Source organism: Tasmannia lanceolata, unplaced genomic scaffold (genome assembly GCF_043159265.1).
Source record: "Tasmannia lanceolata isolate RefF3 unplaced genomic scaffold, GAP_Taslan_0.1 ptg000018l, whole genome shotgun sequence".
Classification (NCBI taxonomy): domain Eukaryota; kingdom Viridiplantae; phylum Streptophyta; class Magnoliopsida; order Canellales; family Winteraceae; genus Tasmannia; species Tasmannia lanceolata.
In genome coordinates, this window is record NW_027518695.1 from 19,702,812 (window position 1) to 19,729,694 (window position 26,883).

Genomic DNA, 26,883 nt, shown 5'->3' on the forward strand with positions numbered 1-26,883 from the left:
TTTCTAGTCGATTGGCCGATTCCGCACCCAACCTGCACTCATAAACAAAAAAAAAAACCAAGTAAGAGAGATGGATACGCAAGAAACCAAAATGATAACAAAACTAAAAACAACTACTAATCTAACACTTCGAATAATTAAGATTCTAATGCAACTCTCTTCACCGGCAGCGGCGTCAAAAACTTGTTAGAGATATTAAATAACCGCAAGTGCACGGATCGTGTAAATACGGGTCGAACTCAGGGAAGAGAAATTTAGTTGTCAATCCTATTCTTGTACCGATTAGAATACTAGCTATGATATAATGTTGCCTGGAATGGACTCAGGATTTCCGTGGACTTGACCTCGGAGCCAACGCTATATATAAGCGTATATTCTAATCAATCTAAGAATCAAATTTAACTAAGATCTTTTTTATTTAAAATCCTAATTTAGGCAAAGTGTACCAAGGTTCTAATGATCTCTTTTAACTACTTATCTAATTTAATTAGAAAACCAAAATTTTAAAGGCCAAAGTTAATTGGAGAATTGCAAAAGTAATTTGGAATAGTGTAAAAATCTTAATTCAATATAAAAGATTACTTAGGGTTAGAATCCACCATGGGTTTGGATTAGATTGATTAATTAAAACAACTCTTGAATTGGGTTGAAAATTCGATTAACTAGTTAATAAGGAATAAGATCAAAGGGATGTCATTCCTTATAAGTAATTAATCAAATCCACTCTCCAATTTACATTGATTATATAGAACTTTATATTTATTAATCAACAATCATTCATACGAAAGGGGAAAGCCAATGGCATGAATGATTGGGATTTTTCAAACACAAAATCCTACACAATTTTTCAATTGAGTAGATTGATTTAATTATAAATATTTCTCCTTCCCCATGGCTTCAACTAAACCCTAAGTAATTAGGATTTAGTTATTCATGAAGAAGTGAAGAAAAACTAAAATAAAAGAGATAGATGGGAGAAGAATTGTCATATAAAACTTGAAAGGAAATGAAACAAAAGCAAATTACTTCTTCCCTAACTTGAATTGAAACAAAATTACATCAAATTCAACTTAAAATAAATAACAAAAATGAAAGGAACTTTTTCTTTTTTCTTCTCCAATCTTTGGTTGAATCTTCCTCCTTCAAGGTTTAATGTCACATTGAGTTTGAATGGTGGATGATGATGCCTTGGATTGAGAGTTGAAAAGAAAAAGAAAAAGAAAGAACAAGAAAACCTAAGAGAGAGAGCTTGAGAGTAGTGGAGAGAAAAAGAGAGAATGAAAAAGAGAATGTCTTCTTCACTCCAATATGTAGCTTTCTTCCCCTTCTATTTTCATCTCCAAGAAAAGACACAATCTTGGTATCTTTTTGTATTTTTGGAAGCCACCACCTTTCCTTGGCAATTTTTGAAATTTCACCCTTTGTTTACAATGCAAATTTCTTATTTTATTTTCTCACAATTTAAGCTTCTTGGCACTCCCTTTTGGTAAATTTTTGTTGACTTTTTCTACTCTTCTTGCTCTTACGTGGGAATTGGTGCTATTTTGCTACAAGACAAAATAGCATGATTATGCATATATTAGAAACCATATAAAATCTCATATACATAGGGAATGAATTTTAGCAAATGTAAGTGGGTCCCACATAATTGTATATATATAAATTATATGCAATTAGAAAATACCCTTTTCCTATACAAAACGTCACCCACTTGTTAAATATGGCTTGTTGCCATTAAAAGTCAAACTTCTATAAAATAAAAACCCTCGTTGGATTTCCCATTCATATGCATATGTATGCTTTCTTTTTTTATCATCCAGCCAATGCAAATATAGAAATAACAAGACGCCGAAATTGCTTTCCACAACAGTGCTTTCCAAAAACCCAAGTGGGTCCCACATCACATAAGACAATCTCTATTTTGGTTTAAAAATTCCCAACATGGCTACGGCTTTGCCTATTTTGAAATCAGCCATGATGTCATGCTCATCCCAACGGTTCAGATTATCCTATGGGGTTGCAATATTTAGAAATAGTGAGAGCAAGTGCAAGTAGGTGAAATAGAAATTACTATTTCATGCAAAAACATGTACAAATGTAAAGATTTGCATGTGTTTTGTAATTGCATGTGGGTCCCATATATATTATATAGTTTATGAATCACATAGTAATTGCCATTTTTAATCCAAAAGTGGGTCCCACTTTGTATACAGTACAGAAACTTTTAAAAAACGTGAAGGGCTACAGCTGTTATTCAAATCAAGGTGGGTCCTGATGATCATGGCCCAAACCATTTCTATTGGATGATCTAAACTGTTCATTTCATAGGCCTTAGCTCTATTTTTCGTAAAAATCCGAAGTGGCCTTGAAATACCAAAAATAATAAAATACCTTAGCAGTACCGCTTTAAATAACAAAAATGCATGCTTTTCCTACCTACAATTCACACATAAATGTGCTTATCAGATTCCCCCTTACTTAAAATTTGCGTGTCCTCAAGCAAACAAAAAGAAAATATACAAAAATAAAAATAAAAACAAAAATAAAAACCTAACTCACTTTCGTAGGAATCACGATTGCACTTAGCATGTGCAACAAGCCTTTAAACCCATAGGTTACCCTAGTGGACGAGTTGTGTCTCGTGAGTGTTTGCAGTGAATATACACACAAAATTCCAAAACAAACTTTTCTTTCCAAATCTCACCATAGAATAAAGCCAAAAATTTCTAATTCTTTTTTTCTTTGATAAATTACTGAAAATAGAACAACTAGAATACCCCCATACTTAAACTTTGTATCCTATCCCAAGTTGAAAAAATTAGAAAAATATTTTAAATAAGGAATCTTCTTTTGAATTTTTCCTACTCTTCTCCCTTAAATTTGCTTCTAGTGTAATCGTACCATAAAAGGAATTTGATTCGGAAACTTCGTAGAAAACTTACAAATTTATAGGTCCACCATACTTTCCAGTTTTCCCATAGTTTCTAAGAATAGAACTCACTTTTTGTAATCCTCTACTGCTTTTGGCGTGAATGACATGCAGGGCATGCACCAGACACCCAGGCTACTAAGCAGTGTCTGACTAATCTTTGATTTGCATACATCATAGACATTGATGCATATGAGTTCAAGTTTTACCTTTGATTATGTGCAATGCTTTGATTTATTAAGCTTTCTAATTGACCCATGTATGGAGTTTTCAGTCAGTTGCTCTCAAGGCAGTTGGCTTTAAGGAACTAGGCATAAAAACACTTTAGACTTAATAGCTCAAGTAAAAAAGGCTACAAATCAAAACTATAATCAAGAAGCCAACTTTCTAAAAATAATTCTTTCTTTCTTTTGTTTCAACCTTTCTTTCGTTTTTAACCATACCATATAAAAAGCAAGTGTCTATTTCTATTTCTTATTCAAATTCTTTTTAAAAGAAAGATTCCAAAAGAAAACAAAACTAAGAAAGGAAAGTATTCTTTCTAATTTTCAAATTCCAAAATTAAAATATCCACTAACTTTCTTTCTTAAAATAGGAAAACAACGTTCCTTTTAAGAATACCAAGTTATTTCTAATTCGAGAAAAATACCAAAAACAAAAGGAAAAGAAAATTTCTAACTTTAACTATAGAAAAGATTAGAAAAGAAAGTTTCCAAAAGCTACCCCCCATACTTGATTTATGCATTGTCCTCAAGGCATTAAAAATAGAAAGAAAAATATGATGACTAAAAATAGAAAGGAGGGTACGTACTGTATTTGTTTAGGCATGATTCGAATAGTAAGGTTTATGGAGATCCATGACCTCTTCCATATCCGGCTTTGACAACTCAATAAATGGCTTTAATCTTTGACCATTAACTTTAAAAATCTCACCATTGCTTGGATTTAGAACCTCGACAGCACCATGGGAGAAAACTTTATTAACCACATATGGTCCATCCCAACGGGATCTTAACTTACCTCGAAAGATATGCAATCTTGAATTGTAGAGAAGCACTTTTTCGCCCTCTTGAAACGATTTTCTCAAAATATGTTTATCATGAAAAGCTTTTGTCTTCTCTTTATAGATCTTTGCATTCTCGTACGCTTCATTGCGCAACTCCTCCAATTCAGAAAGTTGTAATCGCCTTTCAACACCTGCAGAAGACAAATCAAAGTTTAGTTTCTTAATAGCCCAAAAAGCTTTATGTTCCAATTCAACTGGGAGGTGACAAGCTTTTCCATATACAAGACGGTAAGGAGACTGACCAAGATCAGTCTTGAATGCCGTCCTATGAGCCCACAAGGCATCCACTAATCTAATGGACCAATCTTTACGGTTTGGATTCACTGTCTTCTCCAAAATTTGCTTAATTTGCCTACTTGAAACCTCTACTTGACCACTCGTTTGAGGATGATAAGGGGTGGCCAACTTATGAGTAATACATATTTCTTCATAAGAGCTTCAAACGGCCTATTACAAAAGCGCTTACTCCTATCACTAATGATGGCACGAGGTGCACCGAAGCGTGAAAAAATATTTTCTTTAAGAAACTTGACTACCACCTTGTGGTCATTGGATTTGCAAGCAATGGGTTCAATCCATTTCGACACGTAATCTACACCTAACAAATTATACAAATTTCCAAAAGAGTTGGGAAACGGACCCATAAAATCAATACCCCACACATCGAAGATTTCTACCACTAAGATCGGGTTGAGGGGCATCATATTTCGCTTTGTAACTATACCTAATGACTGACAAGATCTACATGCCTTACAAAAATCAAAAGCATCTCTAAAAAGACTTGGCCAATAGAAACCACTTTGTAAAACTTTGTGCGCGGTTTTCTTTGCACTAAAGTGGCCACCACAGGCTTGATCATGGCAAAAAGATAGAATCGATTGGTGCTCATGATCGGGCACACATCGTCTGACAATTTGATCCGAACAAGTTTTGAACAAATAGGGATCATCCCAAAAGAAATACTTTACTTGTGAGTGAAACCGGTATTTGTCTTGGTTGGACCAATGATCTGGTGTAGCACCTGTAACCAAGTAATTCACAATATCCGCATACCATGGCTCACTAGAAATAGCAAACAATTGCTCATCAGGGAAGTTTTCATTAATTGGACATTCGTCATTCTTTGCATTAGGAAGTCTAGACAAGTGATCGGCAACCAAGTTTTCCGTACCTTTTTTATCTCTAATCTTCAGATCAAACTCTTGAAGAAGTAAAACCCACCTAATGAGGCGAGCTTTAGCATCCTTCTTTCCAACAAGATACTTGATTGCCGAATGGTCGGTATAAATTATCACCTGCGATCCAATCAAGTAGGACCGAAACTTCTCTAATGCAAACACAATCGCTAAGAATTCTTTTTCCGTAGTGGTGTAGTTGAGTTGTGCATCATTGAGAGTGCTACTTGCATAATAGATTACATGCAGTAATTTATTGAATCTTTGACCCAACACGGCTCCTTTTGCAAAGTCAGAAGCATCGCCCATAATTTCAAACGGTTCGGTCCAATTGGGTGCTTGAATGATGGGAGCCGTAGTTAACTCATTTTTTAAACACTCAAAAGAATCGAAGCATTCTTTGGAAAACTCAAATTTTTGATCTTTTGCTAACAAGTTGGTTAGAGGCCTAGCATTTTTAGAAAACCTTTTATAAAACGCCGATAAAAGCCCGCATGGCCCAAAAATGATCTAATATCCTTCACGCTTTTGGGTGGTGAAAGATGGACAATGAGATCCACCTTAGCTTTATCAATCTTAATTCCCTCTTTAGAAATCACATGACCTAAAACTATGCCCTCTTTTACCATCTGTTCTCTACTTCTTTCTAAGACCAATTTTAAGTGATGTAAACATTCGGCATAAGTGGAGCCATGAATAGAAAAATCATCCATAAAAACCTCTAAGAAGGTCTACACCATGTCAGAAAAGATACTCATCATGCATCTTTGGAAAGTTGCCGGTGCATTGCAAAACCCAAAAGGCACGCGTCTATAAGCAAACGTTCCAAAGGGGCATGTGAATGTCATTTTCTCTTGATCTTCAGGAGCTATGGGAATTTGGTTGTAACCGGAATATCCATCAAGAAAGCAATAATACTCATGAACTGCTAACCTTTCTAACATTTGATCAATAAAAGGCAAAAGAAAGTGATCCTTCCAAGTAGCGGCATTAAGCTTTCGGTAGTCAATACAAACCCGCCACCCTGTTTGAATACGAGTAGGAATAAGTTCATTGATGGCGGATTGTATAACGGTAACTCCCGACTTCTTAGGCACTACTTGGACGAGACTCACCCATTGGCTATCCGAGATGGGATAAATGATCCCATTATCTAACCATTTTAAAATCTCTTTTTGGATGGCTTCCTTCATCACAGGATTAGCCCTTGTTTGATGTTCCCTTGAAGGTTTGGCACCCTCAACGAGATGGATGTGATGTTGCACAATCGAAGGGCTAATTCCTTTGATGTCGGCCATTGTCCAACCTATGGCTTCCATGTTATCTTTTAGCAATTTAATGAGTTCCTCCTCTTAAGGGGAGGTTCGGTCCGCAGCAATTATTACAGGCAAAGTACAATTATCACCCAAAAATGCATAACGTAAATGAGAAGGCAAGGGCTTCAACTCCAACTGTGGCGCTTCTTCGATTGATGTCTTTAGAAGAGATGTTGCGAGTGGTCCAACAGGCTTCACATTTTGGATGGCAAAAGCTTTGGAAAAGAAATCATCTCCATCATTTCCTAGTTCGTCCAAGCATTCTTGGAATCCTACATCAAAATCAATTTCAAAATTAGAAACAATGTCGTCAGGAAAGGAATGCAACATATTGATTTCTTCATAAAAATTTGGTTGCTTACCTAATCTAAAGACATTAAAATCAACCGATGTGTTTCCAAAAGACAATTTCATCAATCCATTTCTACAATTAATTAGAGCGTTGCTAGTGGTAAGGAATGGCCTACCAAGGATGGTAGGAATTTGATCATTGATATTAGCAACAGGCTCGGTATCTAACACAACAAAATCTACGGGAAATAAAAAATCACCTACTTTAACTAACACATCCTCAACCATCCCTTTGGGTGTTTTAATTGATCTATCCGCCAATTGAAGAGTGATGGTGGTTGGTTTGAGGTCTCCTAATCCTAGTTGCTTAAATACAGAAAAAGGCAAGAGATTTACACTTCCACCCAAATCCAAAAGAGCATGTTCAATATTTGTGTTACCAATAGTCCAAGAAATAGTAGGACATCCTGGGTCCTTATACTTAGCCACCATTTGTAGAGACAAGATGGAACTTATATTTGCGGCCAAGAAAGCTTTCTTGGGCACATTAGTTGTGCGCTTTTGAGTGCACAAATCTTTCAACACTTTGGCATAAGTAGGAACCTGAGAAATCGCATCTAATAAAGGAATGATAATTTGCACTTTGTTTAAACACATTTTAAATTTTATCCATGGCATCCACCTTCTTATTATTAGCAAGTCTCCTTGGAAAAGAAGCTTTAGGCACATACTCATTTTCAGGTGGAGAAACAGCCTGCTCTTCACTTACCTGTTTGGGTTCCGCAATCGAGCCTGTTGGAGGGGAGTCTTTTCTTACCGCTTTGGATGTATATTGTATATCTATAGAAGGTTCAGATCTGACCTCATCCTTGTGGTAATCTCTACCACTCCTTAAAGCATATACGGAATTACATTCGTTGGAGGGCTCTTGCGGCGGCAAAATTGGTTGAATGGCATTCAACTGATTTTGCGGTACCTGTTGATTCACATTCATATTCACGTTCCTTGGATTAGGAACGGGTTGACTTGGCATCTTCCCCTTTTCCCTCTCATGCAACGCCATGGCAAGTTGGGAGATTTGCTTCTCCATGTTGTGTTGGCTTGTCATGAAAGTGCTAGTGAGAAGTTCTATGCTTTTTTCTAATGAAGCTATGCGTGCCGACTCTCCTTGTTTTTGAAAATTCGGTGGTTGCTGATTTGAAACATTATTAATCATGGGGTTTTGAAAAGTAGGAGGGGAAGGGAATGGCCGAACAAAATAGGGAGGGAAGGTGGGCCTAGGTTGGCCGAATTGGCCTTGGCCTAGGAAATTAGATGGCCTACTTTGACTCCATGAAAAGTTGGGATGATTTCTCCATCCCGGATTATAAGTGCTAGAATAAGGATTATTAGCATAAAGAGCACTCACATTCTCATTAGAATTATCAAATTTAGCAAGAGTTGGACACTCTTCCATGACATGGTCCGTGGCTTGACACCAATTACACATGGAAACACTATGTGCAATTTGATTTACTTGTGAGGGTCATTTGACAACTATTGCTTCTAGCCTTTTGATTAGGCTATCAAGATGGGACTCTTTTGCCACGGCACCCTCTATTAGAAATCCCTTGCTTGAAGTGGCTCTCTCACCATCTTGAGTGGATTCCCACTCTCTTGTTTTTTCCGCCAAATCAAGTAAGGAGTTCCATGCCGCGGCCTCATCCGTGAAAGATGTAAAACCGTTAGGACACATGGACTCAAGAAGTTGCTTTGTTTGGTAATCTATGCCCTCATAAATAATTTGGCATAAGTACCACAAATCAATTCCATGGTGAGGACACTCTTGGAGTAGGTCTTTGAACCTCTCCATAAACTTAGAAAATGACTCTAATGGCTTTTGTTTGAATTGTAAAATATCGTTCCTAAGCTTATTAGTTTTATGTAATGGAGAAAACTTTTTTAGGAAAGCGACGGCGAACTCCTCCCAAGTGGTGATGGAGTTCGTTGGTAAGCCATAGAGCCACTTTTCGGCTCCATCCTTGAGTGAAAACGTAATAAACCGCAACTTTACCGCATCATCGGTAAGTTGTTGCAACTTAATCAAAGCACAAACATCTTCAAACTCACCCAAAAATAAATAAGCATCCTCCGAAGGGAGGCCATGAAAATGAGGAAGCAAAGAGATAAATTGCGATTTTAGCTCAAAATTATTGCCCTGTGCAATTGGCAATCTAATGCAAGAAGGTTGCGCGGTTAGGGCCAGATAGAAGCGATCGCGCAAACTCTTGGGCGGCTTTTGTTTTCCGCCATGACTACTTGATTTGGATTTGGTGCGATGTCTTCCGCCGTCTCTAACCGGTTAAGATTCTAATGCAACTCTCTTCCCCGGCAGCGGCGCCAAAAACTTGTTAGAGATATTAAATAACCGCAAGTGCACGGATCGTGTAAATACGGGTCGAACTCAGAGAAGAGAAATCTAGTTGTCAATCCTATTCTTGTACTGATTAGAATACTAGCTATGATATAATGTTGCCTGGAATGGACTCAGGATTCCCGTGGACTTGACCTCGGAGCCAAGACTATATATAAGCGTATATTCTAATCAATCTAAGAATCAAATTTAACTCAGATCTTTTTTATTTAAAATCCTAATTTAGGCAAAGTGTACCAATGTTCTAATGATCTCTTTTTAACTACTTATCTAATTTAATTAGAAAACCAAAATTTTAAAGGCCTAAGTTAATTGGAAAATTGCAAAAGTAATTTGGAATAGTGTAAAAATCTTAATTCAATATAAAAGATTACTTAGGGTTAGAATCCACCATGGGTTTGGATTAGATTGATTAATTAAAACAACTCTTGAATTGGGTTGAAAATTCGATTAATTAGTCAATAAGGAATAAGATCAAAGGGATGTCATTCCTTATAAGTAATTAATCAAATCCACTCTCCAATTTACATTGATTATATAGAACTTTATATTTGTTATTCAACAATCATTCATACGAAAGGGGAAAGCCAATGGCATGAATGATTGGGATTTTCCAAACACAAAATCCTACACAAATTTTCAATTGAGTAGATTTATTTAATTATAAATATTTTTCCTTCCCCATGGCTTCAACTAAACTCTAAGTAATTAGGATTTAGTTATTCATGAAGAAGTGAAGAAAAATAAAAATAAAAGAGATAGATGGGAGAAGAATTGCCATATAGAATTTGAAAGGAAATGAAACAAAAGCAAATTACTTCTTCACTAACTTGAATTGAAACAAAATTACATCAAATTGAACTTAAAATAAATAACAAAAATAAAAGGAACTTATTCTTTTTCTCCACCAATCTTTGGTTGAATCTTCCTCCTTCAAGCTTTAATGTCACCTTGAGTTTGAATGGTGGATGATGATGCCTTGGATTGAGAGTTGAAAAGAAAAAGAAAAAGAAAGAACAAGAAAACCTAAGAGAGAGAGCTTGAGAGTAGTGGAGAGAAAAAGAGAGAATGAAAAAGAGAATGTCTTCTTCACTCCAATATGTAGCTTTCTTCCCCTTCTATTTTCATCTCCAAGAAAAGACACAATCTTGGTATATTTTTGTATTTTTGGAAGCCACCACCTTTCCTTGGCAATTTTTGAAATTTCACCCTTTGTTTATAATGCAAACTTCTTGTTTTATTTTCTCACAATTTAAGCTTCTTGGCACTCCCTTTTGGTAAATTTTTGTTGACTTTTTCTACTCTTCTTGCTCTTACGTGGGAATTGGTGCTATTTTGCTACAAGACAAAATAGCATGATTATGCATATATTAGAAACCATATAAAATCTCATATACATAGGGAATGAATTTTAGCAAATGTAAGTGGGTCCCACATAATTGTATATATATAAATTATATGCAATTAGAAAATTCCCTTTTCCTATACAAAATGTCACCCACTTGTTAAATATGGCTTGTTGCCATTAAAAGTCAAACTTCTATAAAAGAAAAACCCTTGTTGGATTTCCCATGCATATGCATATGTATGCTTTATTTTTTTATCATCCAGCCCATGCAAAGATAGAAATAACAAGATGCCGAAATTGCTTTCCACAACAGTGCTTTCCAAAAACCCAAGTGGGTCCCACATCACATAAGACAATCTCTATTTTGGTTCAAAAATTCCCAACATGGTTACGGCTTTGCCTATTTTGAAATCAGCCATGATGTCATGCTCATCCCAACGGTTCAGATTATCCTATGGGTTTGCAATATTTAGAAATAGTGAGAGCAAGTGCAAGTAGGTGAAATAGAAATTACTATTTCATGCAAAAACGTGTACAAATGTAAAGATTTGCATGTGTTTTGTAATTGCATGTGGGTCCCATATATATTATATAGTTTATGAATCACATAGTAATTGCCATTTTTAATCCAAAAGTGGGTCCCACTTAGTATACAGTACAGAAACTTTTAAAAAACGTGAAGGGCTACAGCTGTTATTCAAATCAAGGTGGGTCCTGATGATCATGGCTCAAACCATTTCTATTGGATGATCTAAACTGTTCATTTCATAGGTCCTGGCTCTATTTTTCGAAAAAATCCGAAGTAGCCTTGAAATACCAAAAATAATAAAATACCTTAGTAGTACCGCTTTAAATAACAAAAATGCATGCTTTTCCTACCTACAATTCACACATAACTGTGCTCATCAGGTGGTACATTCCTTATTACTGCCAATATCAAGGCTTTTGGTATCCTCTAAAGTACTTGAAAGGAGCAGTGGCATTCCATCAACAGTTTAAACCCCGCGAAGGGGAAGCATTTCTAGTCACCACGCCCAAATCCGGCACCACTTGGCTCAAGGCACTTGCTTTCGCGGTTGTGAACCGGACTCGTTACCTTGTCACTGACCACCCTCTGCTAAACACTGGCCCCCATGACCTCGTCCCTTTTTTCATCTTGAAGTTCTTTGTATATAACCAACTTTCTGAATTTGAGAGCATTCCCTCCCCTAGGCTCTTGGCTACCCACATCCCTTACACGTTGTTACCGGAATCGGCAATACAGTCGAATTGTCGGGTAGTTTACTTGTGCCGGAATCGTAGAGATACCTTTACTTCCATGTGGGTTTTCTTCAGCAAGTTGAGACATGAGCGTCTAGGACCACTTTCTCTAGAAGAGGCCACTTTCTCTAGGATTAGTATAAATGGGGGTGGAAAACTCGAAATACCTCGATACGCCTTGACCGATGACCCGAAATACCCCAGGTTGGGTTCAAAACTCATTGGTCTTGGTTTGACTTGGTTTTTAGGATGCAAAACCCCAACTTATTCTGAGGTCAGGCAGGGGTAATCTTTAAAACTCATATTTTGGGGTTTTTTTATACAGTGTAAGTGCTTATAATCCATTATTTTTCAAAAAGTACTGTGGGTTCAAAACTCATTGGTCTTGGTTTGACTTGGTTTTTAGGATGCAAAACTTCAACTTAATCTGAGGTCGGGCAGGGGTAATCTTTAAAACTCATATTTTGGGGTTTTTTTTACAGTGTAAGTGCTTATAATCCATTATTTATCAAAAAGTACTGTGCCGTCCACACCATAGGTTGAAAACATCCATTTGATGGTACAAAACGTAAATCAGTTGTGCCCAAAAAATCATTTCCATAGGATGATCCTACCCCTCCAATCTACAGAGGAAACCTCCTTAGATTGGAGAGTTTGGATCATCCTATGGAAATCATTTTCGAGGCACAACCTATATCCATTGTGGCCCATCAAATGGACGGTTTGATCATCTATGGTATGGGTCGTGCAGCGCTTTTTGAAAAACACTGAAATCTATAGGCTTACACCATATAAATTCTCCATATTTGATGTAGTGGGGTGGTTAACTAGGTAATTTTGGAATCTTTTCAAATTTAAGTGGTCAATTTTTCCATTAAATAAAGAGAACTTCACAACAACAACAAAAAAATGAAGAATAAAAAATACAAATTTGATTGAAAAAGTCAAACAGAGGACAAAGCATGAAATGCTTATAAATTCCAACAAGGTTTGTCCCTTACAAGATGAATGGTTTAGATCGCCTCGCCTACATTCTTGACATCCTTGTATCCTGTATGGGCAGTGATGAGGAGGAACGAGTTGATCGTTAGCTGATTTTACTGCCAATTCAATTGGGTCAGACTGGTAGTTGAAGCTTGAGATATCTAGAATTGGAGTATAATAAGTATGGCTATGCATCCAAGGTCTGTGAATTCCATTGGGAGAATTATTGATAGCTTGAGATCCTCACACTCCCCAGCTTCTCCATGGCCGCAAACCAATTGCTTAAAGAGGATGAAATATTGAGGAGTGAATGCAAGGAACTAATCTCCTCCCTTCCAAGAGGGAATGGATGGTACATTCCTTATTACTACCAATATCAAGGCTTTTGGTATCCTCTAAAGTACTTGAAAGGAGCAGTGGCATTCCATCAACAGTTTAAACCCCGCGAAGGGGATGCATTTCTAGTCACCACGCCCAAAGCCGGCACCACTTGGCTCAAGGCACTTGCTTTCGCGGTTGTGAACCGGACTCGTTACCTTGTCACTGACCACCCTCTGCTAAACACTGGCCCCCATGACCTCGTCCCTTTTTTCATCTTGAAGTTCTTTGTATATAACCAACTTTCTGAATTTGAGAGCATTTCCTCCCCTAGGCTCTTGGCTACCCACATCCCTTACATGTTGTTACCGGAATCGGCAATACAGTCGAATTGTCGGGTAGTTTACTTGTGCCGGAATCCTAGAGATACCTTTACTTCCATGTGGGTTTTCTACAGCAAGTTGAGACATGAGAGTCTAGGACCACTTTCTCTAGAAGAAGCCTTTGAGTTGTTTTGCACTGGAGTTTCTATATTAGGTCCTTATTGGGATCATGTGTTGGGGTACTGGAAGGCAAGCCGGGAAAGGCCAGAAGGGGTCTTATTCTTGAAGTATGAGGAAATGAAACAAGAACCCATACTTCATTTGAAGAGGTTGGCTGAGTTCTTGGGGTATCCTTTCTCTCCAGAGGAAGAGAAAGAAGGGGTGGTGGAGGAAATATCACAACTATGCAGTTTTAAGAATTTGAGCAATTTGGAAGTGAACAAGAGTGGAACAATGGAGCAGATTGGTTATGACAATAAGGTGTTTTTTAGGAAAGGGGAGGTGGGTGATTGGGCAAATCATCTGACCCCTTCAATGGTAGAGCGTTTGGATCAGCTCATGCAACAAAAGTTCCACAGTTATGGTCTCACCTTCCCCTCTTAGTTATTTGGTCATTATCATATATATCCTTTTCTTATCTTGTTGTTGTTCGGTTTCCAATGAAGCTCTTTCCGAGCAACAAAACATAAATAAATTGCTATTTATGTATTGGATCATCTTCTTAAGTAATCTCTTCTTTTCTTACTTTTGTTTTGTTTCCGATAATTCCCTGTTTGGATTTTGCCTAGAAATATTTGCAACAATTTTATCCCCTTCTATTACCCTAAGACACCCATCCTAAGTGTTTTATATTTGATTTTGCTGAAAATGGGTAGTCTCGGGAAGAAATTAGTCAAAAATTAGAGTGGGATAATTCACCCCCCTTTAAAAGTAGCTTACATCCTAAGTTAAGTTGTCTTAGTTTAATTAACTAAATCACCCTCTTTTCACTCTAGTGTAAAAGCTGGCAAAGCTAATGCCTAATACAATCCTCTATTTACACTATCATTCTAACTCGACTCGTCTTATTAGGCATTTTTACTCGGATTTTGACAAAAGTTTGCAGGGACCTAGCTGGGACCCTAACCTATCCTAGGGTAAAATTTGAGGACCTAAAACATTGATTGACGGGATTTTTATTAGAACTTGGTAATTTAGGGCCCGAACAAAATGGGGTGTCTATAGCCACCTGACACGATTCATACCAGAAATGCATCATTTACTATCGTAACATGTTTCAATTGACTAAATGAGACGGTGGTACGGACCCTTCAGATTTAGGAGCTGTTTGGATACACGGATTTTAGAATCCAGGATTTCTTTAAAATTGTAGCTACGAGACAAGAGAAGAAGCGGGACCGGCCGTCGTTTCTGACTCGTTTTTACTTCTCGCCCTTCTTCCCGTAAGCAAGAGAGTAGCAGATCCTCCCATATTTTCAGGTTATAGAAATCTAAGGATGCAGGAGAGATTTTTAAAACCTGAATTTATCACTTAAAATCCAAGAAACGCTGTCAGCACAGCATATAACAACTTGATCATGAACCCTCTTTTACACTGTTTTCAAACAAAAAACCTTGATTCTAAAATCCGCGTATCCAAACGGCCCCTTAATGTTTACAGGAAACTACGAGTATTGCGTCTTAAGCAATAAATTCAAGCCATCGGTACAGACACTACCTTTTCCGCCCTAATAATTGACTTTCATGTAGTGAACTTTTGATGGAAAGTAAGACATTTTTAGCACGGAAAAGTTTTTATTTTTTGTTTTTAATCTAGTATTGAGACGACCGGTAAAGGGCAGTAGATATCATATAATATATATGTAAAACATAATCCTGGACGATGTGGGTGTGCCACGTGGCACCCCTCCTCAAAAATCTTAAACTCTTTCTATAAGGCGATATATTTGGATTGTAGACAAAAATCTCACCATATCCCACATTTTTAGCAAAATTGTTTCTACTACTCAATATCCCATGTATATTGGCAAAATTGTTTCTATTTATTGGAGATAAAATCTCCACTATATCCCATAATTTTAGCAAAATTGTTTCTATCTTTCAATATCCTACGCATATTGGCAAAGTTTTGGCGAATTATTTATTTTTTGCCCCGTGCATCGCACGGGTTGTCCACTAGTCATATTAGGAAGTAGAGTAGAACAATACGACAGAATTGAGACACGTCAACATCCTCCATGTGCCGACCCGCAACTTAATAAAATAATTTAAGAGCTCTTTATTACATGCTCTTTTTTCAATTTTTACTGCATGCTCTTTATTATTTTTATAATATCGCATGTGGCAAAAGTCGAGGAGTGCCCCCGAAGGTAAAAAAATTATTACGTGCTCTTTGTTTTTATAATATAGCATGTGGCAGAATTCAGGAAGTGCGCAGAAGGTAGTGCTCTTTATTCAATTTTTCTACTAAATAAAGAGCACGTAATAAATAAAAATGAGAAGTGGATGAATAAAAAATATAAGAGGAATGACAGATAAAAATGACGTGGATCCAATGAAGAGCCCTTTTGCAGCGGACATTCTTGAATTCTGTGTAGGCCGTGATGGAGGATTTTACAGCCCATTCATCAAGGGACTCAAACTACTAGTTGAAGCTTGAGATATTTAGAACTAGAGTATAAGTATGTGCTATGCATCCAAGGTCTTCAAATTTCATTGGGAACATTATTGATAGCTTAAAATCCTCACACTCCCATCTTCTCCATGGCCACATACCAAATGCTTAAAGAGGATGAAATATTGAGGAATGAATGCAAGGAACTAATCTCCTCCCTTCCAAGAGGGAATGGGTGGAACATTCCTTATAACTACCAATATCAAGGCTTTTGGCATCCTATAAAGTACTTGAAAGGAGCAGCGGCATTCCATCAACAGTTTAAACCCCGCGAAGGGGATGCATTTCTAGTCACCACGCCCAAAGCCGGCACCACTTGGCTCAAGGCACTTGCTTTCGCGGTTGTGAACCGGACTCGTTACCTTGTCACTGACCACCCTTTGCTAAACACTGGCACCCATGACCTCGTCCCTTTTGTCATCTTGAAGTTCTTTGTATATAACCAACTTCCTAAATTTGAGAGCATCCCCTCCCCTAGGCTCTTGGCTACCCACATCCCTTACACGTTGTTACCGGAATCGACAATACAGTCGAATTGTCAGGTAGTTTACTTGTGCCGGAATCCTAGAGATACCTTTACTTCCATGTGGGTTTTCTTCAGCAAGTTGAGACATGAGAGTCTAGGACCACTTTCTCTAGAAGAGGCCTTTGAGTTGTTTTGCACTGGAGTTTCTATGTTAGGTCCTTATTGGGATCATGTGTTGGGGTACTGGAAGGCAAGCCTGGAAAGGCCTGAAAGGGTCTTATTCTTGATGTATGAGGAAATGAAACAAGAACCCATACTTCATTTGAAAAGGTTGGCCGAGTTCTTGGGGTATCCTTTCTCTCCAGAGGAAGAGAAAGAAGGGGTGGTGGAGGAGATATCACAACTATGCAGTTTTAAGAATTTGAGCAGTTTGGAAGTGAAGAAGAGTGGAACAATGGAGCAGACTGGTTATGACAATAAGGTGTTTTTTAGGAAAGGGGAGGTGGGTGATTGGGCAAATCATCTGACCCCTTCAATGGTAGAGCGTTTGGATCAGCTCATGCAACAAAAGTTCCACAGTTATGGTCTCACCTTCCCCTCTTAGTTATTTGGTCATTATCATATATATCCTTTTCTTATCTTCTTGTTGTTTGGTTTCCATTGAAGCTCTTTCCGAGCAACAAAACATAAATAAACTGCTATTTATGTATTGGATCATCTCCTTAAGTAAGCTCTTCTTTTCTTACTTTTGTTTTGTTTCCAATAATTCCCTGTTTGGATTTTGCCTAGAAATATTTGCAACAATTTTTTTTCCTAGAAAAATAATTTTTTTTTCACTATTTTGAAAGAAAATAAAATGGGTACCGCTTAATTGAAGGTCCCTTTAAAGAAAACTTGAATCGCAATGGTTCAAGATACTTTTGTGATGTGGGATCAAACAACCTAGAAGCCCAAAATTAAGAAAAGTTTTCGTTCCAAACTTTTCCAATCAGTGCCTAAAGCTCTTACTGAGCAAAAACACATATAGTGCTTTTTATGTAGCCTATCAAATAGTTGTCATTAATTAGCATCCATTTTTAGGATTAGTATAAATGGGGGTGGAAAACATGAAAATTTTCCTTTTATTTCTTCTGAGAGAGCATGATAAAATGAATGATATGCCTTGACCGATGACCCGAAATACCCCGATACGCCTTGACCGAAGACCCGAAATATCCCAGGTTGGGTTCAAAACTCATTGGTCTTGGTTTGACTTGGTTTTTAGGATGCAAAACCCCAACTTAATCTGAGGTCAGGCAGGGGTAATCTTTAAAACTCATATTTTTGGGTTTTTTTATACAGTGTAAGTGCTTATAATCCATTATTTTTCAAAAAGTACTGTGCCGTCCACACCATAGGTTGAAAACATCCATTTGATGGTACAAAACGTAAATCAGTTGTGCCCAAAAAATCATTTCCATACGATGATCCTAGCCCTCCAATCTACAGAGGAACCGTATCTTATGGAAACCTCCTTAGATTGGAGAGTTGGGTTCATCCTATGGAAATCATTTTCGAGGCACAACCTATATGCATTGTGGCCCATCAAATGGACGGTTTGATCTATAGGCTTAAACCATATAAATTCTCCATATTTGATGTAGTGGGGTGGTTAACTAGGTAATTTTGAAATCTTTTCAAATTTAAGTGGTCAATTTTTCCATTAAATAAAGAGCACTTCACAAAAAAATAAATATGAAGAATAAAAAATACAAATTTGATTGAAAAAGTCAAACAGAGGACAAAGCATGAAATGCTTATAAATTCCAGCAAGGTTTGCCCATTACAAGATGAATGGTCTAGATCGCCTCGCCTCCATTCTTGACATCCTTGTATCCTGTATGGGCAGTGATGAGGAGGAACGAGTTGATCCTTGGCTGATTTTACTGCCAATTCAAATGGGTCAGACTGGTAGTTGAACCTTGAGATATCTAGAACTGGAGTATAATAAGTATGGCTATCCATCCAAGGTCTGCGAATTTCATTGGGAACATTATTGATAGCTTAAAATCCTCACACTCCCATCTTCTCCATGGCCGCATACCAAATGCTTAAAAAGCATGAAATATTGAGGAATGAATGCAAGGAATTAATCTCCTCCCTTCCAAGAGGGAATGGGTGGTTCATTCCTTATTGCTACCAATATCAAGGCTTTTGGTATCCTCTAGACTACTTGAAAGGAGCAGTGGCATTCCATCAACAGTTTAAACCCCGCGAAGGGGATGCATTTCTAGTCACCACGCCCAAAGCCGGCACCACTTGGCTCAAGGCACTTGCTTTCGCGGTTGTGAACCGGACTCGTTACCTTGTCACTGACCACCCTCTGCTAAACACTGGCCCCCATGACCTCGTCCCTTTTGTCATCTTGAAGTTCTTTGTATATAACCAACTTTCTGAATTTGAGAGCATTCCCTCCCCAAGGCTCTTGGCTACCCACATCCCTTACACGTTGTTACCGGAATCGGCAATACAGTCGAATTGTCAGGTAGTTTACTTGTGCCGGAATCCTAGAGATACCTTTACTTCCATGTGGGTTTTCTTCAGCAAGTTGAGACATGAGAGTCTAGGACCACTTTCTCTAGAAGAGGCCTTTGAGTTGTTTTGCACTGGAGTTTCTATATTTGGTCCTTATTGGGATCATGTGTTGGGGTACTGGAAGGCAAGCCTGGAAAGGCCTGAAAGGGTCTTATTCTTGAAGTATGAGGAAATGAAACAAGAACCCATACTTCATTTGAAGAGGTTGGCTGAGTTCTTGGGGTATCCTTTCTCTCCAGAGGAAGAGAAAGAAGGGGTGGTGGAGGAAATATCACAACTATGCAGTTTTAAGAATTTGAGCAATTTGGAAGTGAACAAGAGTGGAACAATGGAGCAAAGTGGTTATGACAATAAGTTGTTTTTTAGGAAAGGGGAGGTGGGTGATTGGGCAAATCATCTGACCCCTTCAATGGTAGAGCGTTTGGATCAGCTCATGCAACAAAAGTTCCATAGTTTTGGTCTCACCTTCCCCTCTTAGTTATTTAGTCATTACATATATATCCTTTTCTTATCTTCTTGTTGTTTGGTTTCCAATGAAGCTCTTTCCGAGAAACAAATCATAAATAAACTGCTATTTATGTATTGGATCATCTTCTTAAGTAATCTCTTCTTTTCTTACTTTTGTTTTGTTTCCGATAATTCCTTGTTTGGATTTTGCCTAGAAATATTTGCAACAATTTTTTTTCCTAGAAAAATATTTTTTTTTTCACTATTTTGAAAGAAAATAAAATGGGTATCGCTTAATTGAAGGTCCCTTTAAAGAAGACTTGAACCGCAATGGTTCAAGATACTTTTGTGATGTGGGATCAAACAACCTAGAAGCCCAAAATTAAGAAAAATTTTCGTTCCAAACTTTTCTAATCAGTGCCTAAAGCTCTTACTGAGCAAAAACACATATAGTGCTTTTTATGTAGCCTATCAAATAGTTGTCATTAATTAGCATCCATTTTTAGGATTAGTATAAATGCGGGGTGGAAAACATGAAAATTTTCTTTTTATTTCTTCTTTGAGTATTGAGAGAGCATGATAAAATGAATGATACGCCCTGATCGATGACCCGAAATACCCCGATACGCCTTGACCGATGACCCGAAATACCCCAGGTTGGGTTCAAAACTCATTGGTCTTGGTTTGACTTGGTTTTTAGGATGCAAAATCCCAACTTAATCTGAGGTCGGGCAGGGGTAATCTTTGAAACTCATATTTTGGGGTTTTTTTTATACAGTGTAAGTGCTTATAATCCATTATTTTTCAAAAAGTACTGTGCCGTCCACACCATAGGTAGAAAACATCCATTTGATGTTATGAAGCGTAAATCAGTTGGGCCCAAAAAATCATTTCCATAGGATGATCCTAGCCCTCCAATCTACAGAGGAACCGTATATTATGGAAACCTCCTTAGATTGGAGAGTTTGGATCATCCTATGGAAATCATTTTCGAGGCACAACCTATATGCAATGTGGCCCATCAAATGGACGGTTTGATCATCTATGGTATGGGCCGTACAGTGCTTTTTGAAAAACACTGAAATCCATAGGCTTACACCATATAAATTCTCCATATTTAATGTAGTGGGGTCGTTAACTAGGTAATTTAGGAATCTTTTCAAATTTAAGTGGTCAATTTTTCCATTAAATAAAGAGAACTTCACAACAACAACAAAAAAATGAAGAATAAAAAATACAAATTTGATTGAAAGAGTCAATTAGAGGACAAAGCATGAAATGCTTATAAATTCCAGCAAGGTTTGTCCCTTACAAGATGAATGGTTTAGATCGCCTCACCTACATTCTTGACATCCCTGTATCCTGTATGGGCAGTGATGAGGAGGAACGAGTTGATCCTTAGCGGATTTTACTGCCAATTCAAATGGGTCAGACTGGTAGTTGAAGCTTGAGATATCTGGTAGTGTAAGCTTGAGATATCTAGAACTGGAGTATAATAAGTATGGCTATGCATCCAAGGTCTGCGAATTCCTTTGGGAAAATTATTGATAGCTTGTGATCCTCACACTCCCATCTTCTCCATGGCCGCATACCAAATGCTTAAAGAGGATGAAATATTGAGGAATGAATGCAAGGAACTAATCTCCTCCCTTCCAAGAGGGAATGGGTGGTACATTCCTTATTGCTACCAATATCAAGGCTTTTGGTATCCTCTAAAGTACTTGAAAGGAGGAGTGGCATTCCATCAACAGTTTAAACCCCGCGAAGGGGATGCATTTCTAGTCACCACGCCCAAAGCCGGCACCACTTGGCTCAAGGCAGTTGCTTTCGCGGTTGTGAACCGGACTCGTTACCTTGTCACTGACCACCCTCTGCTAAACACTGGCCCCCATGACCTCGTCCCTTTTGTCATCTCGAAGTTCTTTGTATATAACAAACTTTCTGAATTTGAGAGCATTCCCTCCCCTAGGCTCTTGGCTGCCCACATCCCTTACACGTTGTTACCGGAATCGGCAATGCAGTTGAATTGTCGGGTAGTTTACTTGTGCCGGAATCCTAGAGATACCTTTACTTCCATGTGGGTTTTCTTCAGTAAGTTGAGACATGAGAGTCTAGGACCACTTTCTCTAGAAGAGGCCTTTGAGTTGTTTTGCACTGGAGTTTCTATATTTGGTCCTTATTGGGATCATGTGTTGGCGTACTGGAAGGCAAGCCTGGAAAGGCCTGAAAGGGTCTTATTCTTAAAGTATGAGGAAATGAAACAAGAACCCATACTTCATTTGAAGAGGTTGGCTGAGTTCTTGGGGTATCCTTTCTCTCCAGAGGAAGAGAAAGAAGGGGTGGTGGAGGAGATATCACAACTATGCAGTTTTAAGAATTTGAGCAATTTGGAAGTGAACAAGAGTGGAACAATGGAGCAGATTGGTTATGACAATAAGGTGTTTTTTTGGAAAGGGGAGGTGGGTGATTGGGTAAATCATCTGACCCCTTCAATGATAAAGCGTTTGGATCAGCTCACGTAACAAAAGTTCCACAGTTATGGTCTCACCTTCCCCTCTTAGTTATTGGCTCATCATCATATATATATATATATATATATATATATATATCCTTGTCTTATCTTTTTTTTTGTTTGGTTTCCAGTGAAGCTCTTTCCGAGCAACAAAAAATAAATAAACAGCTATTTATGTATTGGATCATCTTCTTAAGTAATCTTTTCTTTTCGTACTTTTGTTTTCTTTCCGATAATGCCCTGTTTGGATTTTTGCCTAGAAATATTAGCAACAAATTTTTTTCGTAGGAAAATATATATTTTTCACTATTTTGAAAGAAAATAAGATCAGTATCACTTATTTATAGGGATATCATCATTAATTGAAGGTCCCTTTTGAATAAAACTTGAACCGCAATGGTTCAAGATACTTTTGTGATGCATTAAGAGGGAAACAGTCTGGATCACTAGCTAAGGCCCCTAAATGACCGCTCAGTGATAACGGAGGTAGGGATGCAAAGGCAGCCAAGAGATTTGCCTAGAAGCAGCCACCCTTGAAAGAGTGCGCAATAGCTTACTGATCGAGCGCTCTTGCGCCGAAGATGAATGGGGCCAACGGATCTGCCAAAGCTGTGGGATGCAAAAATGCATCGGTAGGGGAGCGTTCCGCTTAGATGGAAGCTGCCGCGCGAACAGCAACAAAAAAATTTTGTGGCAAAATAATTTTTTTTTTCACTTTTTTGAAAGATAATAAGATCGGTATCGCTTATTTCCAGGCCTCTCGATGCACTTCTGGCTGAAAGAGATGAGCAAGAAGCATCCCAGAAAATGAAGAAGACAACTGACAAGTCATCCTCTGGAAAAAGGAAACTAAAAACTAGAAAAAAGAACACTGAATCTCTTTCAATACCTTCTACAACCTCTCCGACTAGCAAACCTTCTCCCCCCTACCAACCCTTGATGAGTTCATTAATTGAAACCTTCCTTGGGAGAGAGCTTGAAGACGATTCCTATTCTAGGAAAGTCTGGCAAAACCCCTAGCAATCACCCCAAAAATAGAGAAAATATGAAAAGCTACCCTATGGCTGCTATAAAAGATGGTAGCTGCTCTTACCATGATAGTTGTAGCCTTGAGCCTCACTAGCTGGTCTTATGATCACTCACCCAAGGAATTCTATGCTGCCAGCTCACATTACAAAGCAACCTATGGGTAATAAACTAATAACCACGAAGAGTCTTGCACTCCACGTGAATCCCACCAAAATTTGATTTCGGAAAATGAGCCGGAAATGGTACACACTCATTATTGGCCTCCACTACTGTCCGAAAACCCTAAAAAACCTGTTGAAAGGAAATTCATGGAGCTCCCTGTTTGAAAAGGATGTCCAAGTGTCCTCCAAACTGGGTTTCATTCACTCAATGGAAATAGAGAGTAAATCAGAGATTGATTTTGATGACCAGGAACTAGAGGAGAACAGTCGAAAATGAGAGACCTCCCTAGTTGGATACTTTCTAGGCAAAAGGCCTTACTTCATGACATTGAAGGATCATTTGAAGAGGACTTGGAAAACAAGGGTGATTTTCAATGTTTCAACCTCCACGGTGGATTCTTTCTCTTCCAGTTCAACGACTCGGAAGAATGTGAATAGTTCTTGAGGGAAGCAATTGCAGCTATGGAGGACGCCCCCTTTGTGCTTCGAAGATGGACCCCAGACATAGCCCTGGAGAAGCTAGCTCTTTCTTCTGTCCCAGTTTGGGTGAGATTCCCTGGTCTCCACCTGAGATTTTGGTCTGCTCATTGCCTAAGCAAGATAGCTAGTAAGATTGGAAACCTCCTTTACATGGATGCCCACACAACACAGGCTACTCGCCTCAGCTATGCAAGGGTTTACATAGAAGTCAAGGCTGGAACAGATTTGCCAGAGAGTTTAGATCTAAAAACTTCCTTGGGAACAATTCATCAAAAGTGGAATACGAGAGGTCCCCTTCCTGCATAGAGTGCAGAACGTTATCTCACTCTAGCTCATCATGCCTCAAAAACCAGACAAAAGAGTGTAAAAAAACAGACGCAAGAATGGAGACCCATTCCCCCAAAGGATACCAATTGCACTACAGAAAATCATCCAGAAAAGTTTGATGAAGTGGTGGTGAAACGCTCAAATCAGTTCCAAGAACAGACTTCCCCTGCTTTGCTAGGGACTTGCCACAATGCATATAGGTTGTGCCTCAAAAATGATTTCCACTCCACCAAGACTTCTTGGTGATTTCACTACGGATTCCATTAACGGTGGTGAATCAACCCAATTACAAAGATAGTGGCTCCGCCTCCAAGACTCTCTATCCAAAAGAAAGCTCTGAGTCTCCAACACTCGCTCTTGAGAAGGCTCCACGCGTCTCCTTACACTCGCCCTATGGAGATGGCTATTACGTCTCCACCACACTCGCCAAATACAATGATTGAATCGAATATGAAAAACAAATCACTTCAAAGAGGGTCACAATGCATGTAGAAAGGATGTACAAATCAAGCCTCTATCCAATTCTTGCTCAATGAATGTGAGAGGCACTAATCAAGGTTTAATCACTCTTTAAGATGTTCCAAATAAGTTTTATAGCGTCTTAGATGGTTTGGAATGAAAGGAGGGGGGGGGGGGGACACACACACACACACAGACACAAACTTGTATATATATATATATATATATATGAGGAAACTGTTGGTGAGCTAGCTTGCCTAATCACATGGGGGACCACTTTGTTAGGATGATCCAAACCATTCATTTGAAAGTCCCTTACATAGATTGGGGGTGTACCAAAAATCAGCTCCATAGGATCATCCTAACCCCTCCATTTGTGGAGGACAAAAATGGACAGACACAAATCTGCCCCTTTTTTGTCCTCCACAAATGGAGGGGTTAGGATGATCCTATGGAGCTAATTTTTGGTACACCCCCTATCTACGATAAGGCCTTGCAAATGAATGGTTTGGATCACTCCCCAAAATGTGGGACCCATGTGATTGGGCAAGCTAGCTCACCATAAGTTTGGTGAGCTTAAGCTCACCAACAGTTTCCTCTATATATATATGAGGAAAAAGATTGTGCGCTCGACCGCACTAAGCTTAGGTGCGGTCGAGGGCCCAAAACTCATGTGGGCCCACATTGTTAGGATGGTCCAAAGCATTCATTTGCAAGACCCCATTATAGATAGGGTGTGTACAAAAAATCAGCTCCATAGGATCATCCTAACCCACCCAAAAGTGGAGGGCAAAATGAACAGACACCGTTTGCCACAAATTTGCCCATTTTTGCCCTCCACTTTTGGAGGGGTTAGGATGATCCAATGGAGCTGATTTTTTGTACACACCCTATCTATGATGGGGCCTTGCAAATGAATGGTTTTGATCACCACATCAAGTGCGGGACCCATGTGTTTAGTCCCTCGACCGCACCTAAGCTTAGGTGCGGTCAACCGCACACTCCTTTTCCTCTATATATAATCCGAGCTTTAATGTTGGATATTTTTAAAATATTTTATTTTGTAAAATAGAAAAATGAGATTTTACAAAGGGACACTTCTTTTTATGTGGAAAGGTATTTCTAATCAAAAGACACATATGTTATGGAAATGTGTTATTTTAAATGAAAGGGTTAATTTGAAAGGGTGCTTTCGTGTCTTTTTACCTTCTATGAAAGAAGACTTGGGATTTCATTTTGAAGAAGTCTTTCTCCTCTTTATTCTTTCTATTTTCTTGTTATTTAAGGGCATACTGGTTGATTTGAACTTAGGGTGCAGCCCTTGTTCTTAGTGTAAGCATTGTATCATCAGGACTTATTTCCATGGTAGCCACCTGCATAGGTGGGGAAAGTAAAGTCTTTAAGAGAAAGCCTTTTGCTTGCCTTGCCTAATTCTCTTCCTCTCTTATTCTCTTTCTTTATTCTAAACAGTTTTGTTCATCCACCATACCAATTTGTCCCAACATTTAAAGCTCGGCTCAGCTTTATGAACCGAAACTAAAAAGTTGACGAGCTTGTCCAAGCCGAACTATACAAAGCACGAGTTCGGCTCGTTTATTTGACGAGCCTAATTTTTGGGCTCGGATTCGGCTCGTTTAGTAAACGAACGAGCCCGAGTCGAGCTTTTAATGAGCCGAACCCAAACATGTTCGTGATCCGGTTCGGTTCATTTGCAGCCCTACAAACAATGCAGGACAGAAGATTCTGGTAATACAACGGCAAAATTAGTAACACGCGAATTAGTCGTCAAGGATAAAGTCTCATTTCCCCTCTTTATCTCAGAAGGGTGGTGCTAAAAAAAGACCAAAGTTGCTCTTTATTTCAATCAAAATAAGGAACACGTAATAAAAAAATTACGAGCTCTTTATCACATGCTCTTTTTTCAATATTTACTACATGCTCTTTATTATTTTTATAATATCGCATGTGGCATATGCTGGGGACTGTTCAAATTTTCTTTTAAATAAAGAGCACTAATAAAAATATTATTACGTGCTCTTTTTTCAATTTTTATCACATGCTCTTTATGTTTTTATAACATCGCATGTGGCAGAATTAGGGGTTTTCAATTTTTATCGGGAAATGATATTTACGCCCCTTTTATCACTAGGGACACCCATTTGCCAGTGTACTTTGCAATCAAAGCCACTGGATTTTTCTGACACAAAGTACATTAGCCCCCTTTTTGCCATTGATACACTGACGCTGGGTGTCCCTGGTGATCAAAAGGGCCGTGTAAATATCACTTCCCTTTTAATCACATGCTCTTTATGTTTTTATAATATCGTATGT

General features: G+C 38.3%; 1 protein-coding gene, 1 non-coding gene and 4 pseudogenes across 2 annotated transcripts in view; all 6 read left to right on the plus strand.

Annotated features, from left to right (window-relative positions):
- Positions 1–12,087, plus strand: part of LOC143850151 (cytosolic sulfotransferase 15-like) — a 30,831-nt gene extending 18,744 nt beyond the window's left edge. Inside the window, exon 2 of the mRNA XM_077359438.1 lies at positions 11,448–12,087. Within this exon, the coding sequence (XP_077215553.1) occupies positions 11,448–12,087 (640 nt within the window). The remainder of the gene's footprint in view (positions 1–11,447) is intronic.
- Positions 8,583–8,689, plus strand: LOC143852160 (small nucleolar RNA R71). The gene has a single exon (XR_013236725.1). It is a non-coding gene; the product is annotated as a small nucleolar RNA R71 (small nucleolar RNA).
- Positions 12,088–12,966: 879 nt separating the features above from the next.
- On the plus strand, positions 12,967–14,139 carry LOC143851524 (cytosolic sulfotransferase 15 pseudogene; annotated as a pseudogene).
- Positions 14,140–16,186: 2,047 nt separating this feature from the next.
- Positions 16,187–17,272, plus strand: LOC143850152 (cytosolic sulfotransferase 4-like; annotated as a pseudogene).
- Positions 17,273–18,545: 1,273 nt separating this feature from the next.
- Positions 18,546–19,615, plus strand: LOC143850153 (cytosolic sulfotransferase 15 pseudogene; annotated as a pseudogene).
- Positions 19,616–21,164: 1,549 nt separating this feature from the next.
- Positions 21,165–22,106, plus strand: LOC143850154 (cytosolic sulfotransferase 15 pseudogene; annotated as a pseudogene).
- The last annotated feature ends 4,777 nt before the right edge of the window (positions 22,107–26,883 follow it).